General features: G+C 56.4%; 1 protein-coding gene across 1 annotated transcript in view; it reads left to right on the top strand.

Moving 5' to 3' along the window:
• SOX7 (SRY-box 7) overlaps positions 1–2,636 on the top strand; it is an 8,762-nt gene extending 6,126 nt beyond the window's left edge. Inside the window, exon 2 of the mRNA XM_019520902.1 lies at positions 1,515–2,636. Coding sequence (XP_019376447.1) covers positions 1,515–2,440 — 926 coding nt within the window. The 3' untranslated portion in view covers positions 2,441–2,636. The remainder of the gene's footprint in view (positions 1–1,514) is intronic.
• The last annotated feature ends 152 nt before the right edge of the window (positions 2,637–2,788 follow it).

Genomic DNA, 2,788 nt, shown 5'->3' with positions numbered 1-2,788 from the left:
TCTCCCACCATTTCTGCTAAGAAAGGGGAACAGCCAGGACTCAAAAAAGCACTTGGTTGTCGCTGCACAACCCCAGTCCTCTGCACCCCTCCGGCTTTGTTTCAAATCTAGTGTCTCTGTGTGCACGCTACTTATTTCTTCCCCCCCCGCCCCTCAGTCTCCTCGAGACTGGGAAGATGGCAGGCTATTTCGATCTCACCCTGCCGCATCCAGGGAGGCTGGCACCAGCCGCTTTTGCCCCCTGCCAAGTGGAAGGGATGCTACCCGGTTTCCCGGTGTTGGTGCTACCTCCCCATAGGAAGGTAGGACTGGAAGATCACAGCCCATCAGAGAGTTTGATCTCACCCCCTGTTGTCCCAGGAGGCTGGCACCACCCCCCTGCCAAATTCAAGGGAAACACTAACTTGTTTTCCAGCATTGGTGCTAACTCCCAGTAAAGCTTTTCCATGGGACGGCAGGACTGGAAGGGAACTTCTGGGCCATCAGGGTCAAAGTTTTGCAGGCAACTCTATCTTAAAATGCTCATCAAGCCCCTTTTTAAAGGAGTTTCCTCTGGCTTTTGGCTGGTCTCCTGAAGAAATGCTATCCCAGAGTTTGCCAGGATCCCCCAGTGCTCACCTAGGACTAGGAAGATACCTTTGCTTGCTGTCATCCCTTTGGAGTAAGGCAATCGGATTGCAACACCGTTCCCATTTGTGCGTGAAAACCAGAGACGAGAAGAAAACTCTGACTCTGGTCTAAGGACAAGGAGCAGGTGTGTTCCCCGCCGCGTGGGCAATGCCATGCTTGTATTTCATTTAAAAAGCCCTGCTCGGGAAGTGTCTGATCGGGGCCAGTATGATAGCCACGAGGTCTGCAAACTCTCTATTTGGCAGAGGCAGAGGTGAGACTACTGTGGAGCAGGGGCTGCGTTCTCCTTTCCTTCAAGTGGGATCTGTCCCAGGGATGAGTCTGGCTACAAGGTCCCCGTGCTGCGACATCCCTGACTTTTGCATTGGGGGGGATCACTGTATGGGGACCAGATCCCAGCCTATTTGATTCAAGCCCTGCTGATCTCTCTCTTGGGATCTGTGCCTTGGTCCTTATCATTGTCACAGGCACAGCTGTTGCATTTGTCCCTGGACACGGTGTGCTTGTGTGTGTCCCAGACTAGAAAAGTCACGGGACTGGCTTGCACACACATTGCCCTTTTCACTGGGGTTTAGGGAGTGTCTAAATGCACGGATGCTTCTCTGCCATTGCAGTCCAGGGACAACAGTTCGGATGCACTTGGCGGTGACCCAGAACAAGCTGTTAGCCTTTCCTATCCTGCAAGCTCAGTTAGGGTTTGTCCTGGGACAACGAACTGGGAAGTCTGAACAATCACGCTTTGTCCCAGGAGAAAAATGGGTTCTCTCAGGATAAACGTGACATCTGTTTGTAGCCTCAGGGCTTTGGGGAACTAACCCTTCGCGCCCAGTGCATCTACTTCCACTGCAGCATCTAAGGGGGTTTTTGTTCCTTCTCCATTGCAGGCAAGTCCTGGAAGGCTCTGTCCCCTTCCCAGAAGAGGCCCTATGTGGAGGAGGCGGAGAGGCTAAGGGTGCAGCACATGCAAGATTACCCCAATTACAAGTACCGGCCCAGGAGGAAGAAACAAGTCAAGCGCATCTGCAAGCGGGTGGACCCGGGATTTTTGCTGGGGAACCTCTCCCGAGATCAGAACTCGGTGCCGGAGAAGCGGACCTGCAGCAGGGCGGCAGGAGAGAAAGAGGGGCAGGGTGAGTACTCGCCTCGCCCCGTGCTGCAGAGCATCAGGGGATACAGGGAGGTTCAGGCCAGCAGCAGCAGCAGCAGCAGTGCCAGCGCCAACATGGACACTTACCCCTACGGGCTGCCCACCCCGCCTGAGATGTCTCCCTTGGACGTGATAGACCCTGAGCAGAGCTTCTTCTCGTCCCCCTGCCCAGAAGAGCATTGCCACCCCCATATGCCAGGGCCCACCTACTCCCCAGAGTACTCGGCCAGCCCCCTCCAATGTAACCACCATCCCCTTGGCGCCATACCCGTGCCCCAGCCTGGCACTTCCATGATCCCTGCGGTCTCCAGCTGCCCACCCCCTCCTCCTCCGCCGCCTCCCAGCTACTACGCGCCAGCCTTTCACCCCCTCCACACCCCGAACCTCCACGCTCACCTGGGCCAGCTTTCCCCGCCGCCGGAGCATCCCGGCTTCGACAGCCTGGACCAGCTGAGCCAAGCCGAGCTCCTCGGGGAGATGGACCGCAATGAGTTCGACCAGTATCTCAACACCCCCGGCCACCCTGAGCACAGTGGGGTGTTAATCGGCGGACATGCCCAGGTGCCCCAGGCTGCAGGTGGCTCTCACTCTTCGGAGACAAGTCTCATCTCTGTCCTAGCAGATGCCACGGCTACCTACTACAATAACTATGGCATCTCTTAGGCCAGGAGGCACGGGCCCCGTGGACTGGCTGAGGAAAGACCCTACAGTATTACTGGCATTGCTCCTTGCAGACAGCATCCGCCTCACCTCAGGGTTGCCAAGCCTGAACTGCAATGGCTTTGGAGTCTCCTTCCTGTCCTGGGTCATGGATTCTGTGTCTGGGACATCCGCTGGCATAAACGTTGAGTATCCTACTTCACGAGAGAGTTGATATTCTCCAGAAAGGCCCTTTTCCAAGCCAGCTGGTGGATGGCTAAGACCCTCTTTCTGCTTGACTGAGCGGGCGTGTCGAGCCTGTGGATTACGGGCCTGAGTTTTCCCGGGCGCAGAGTCCCCGCCACTCCAGCC

This window comes from Gavialis gangeticus, unplaced genomic scaffold, assembly GCF_001723915.1.
Source record: "Gavialis gangeticus isolate Ggan-Ray unplaced genomic scaffold, GavGan_comp1, whole genome shotgun sequence".
Classification (NCBI taxonomy): Eukaryota; Metazoa; Chordata; order Crocodylia; family Gavialidae; genus Gavialis; species Gavialis gangeticus.
This window is presented reverse-complemented; position numbering and strand designations above follow the sequence as displayed.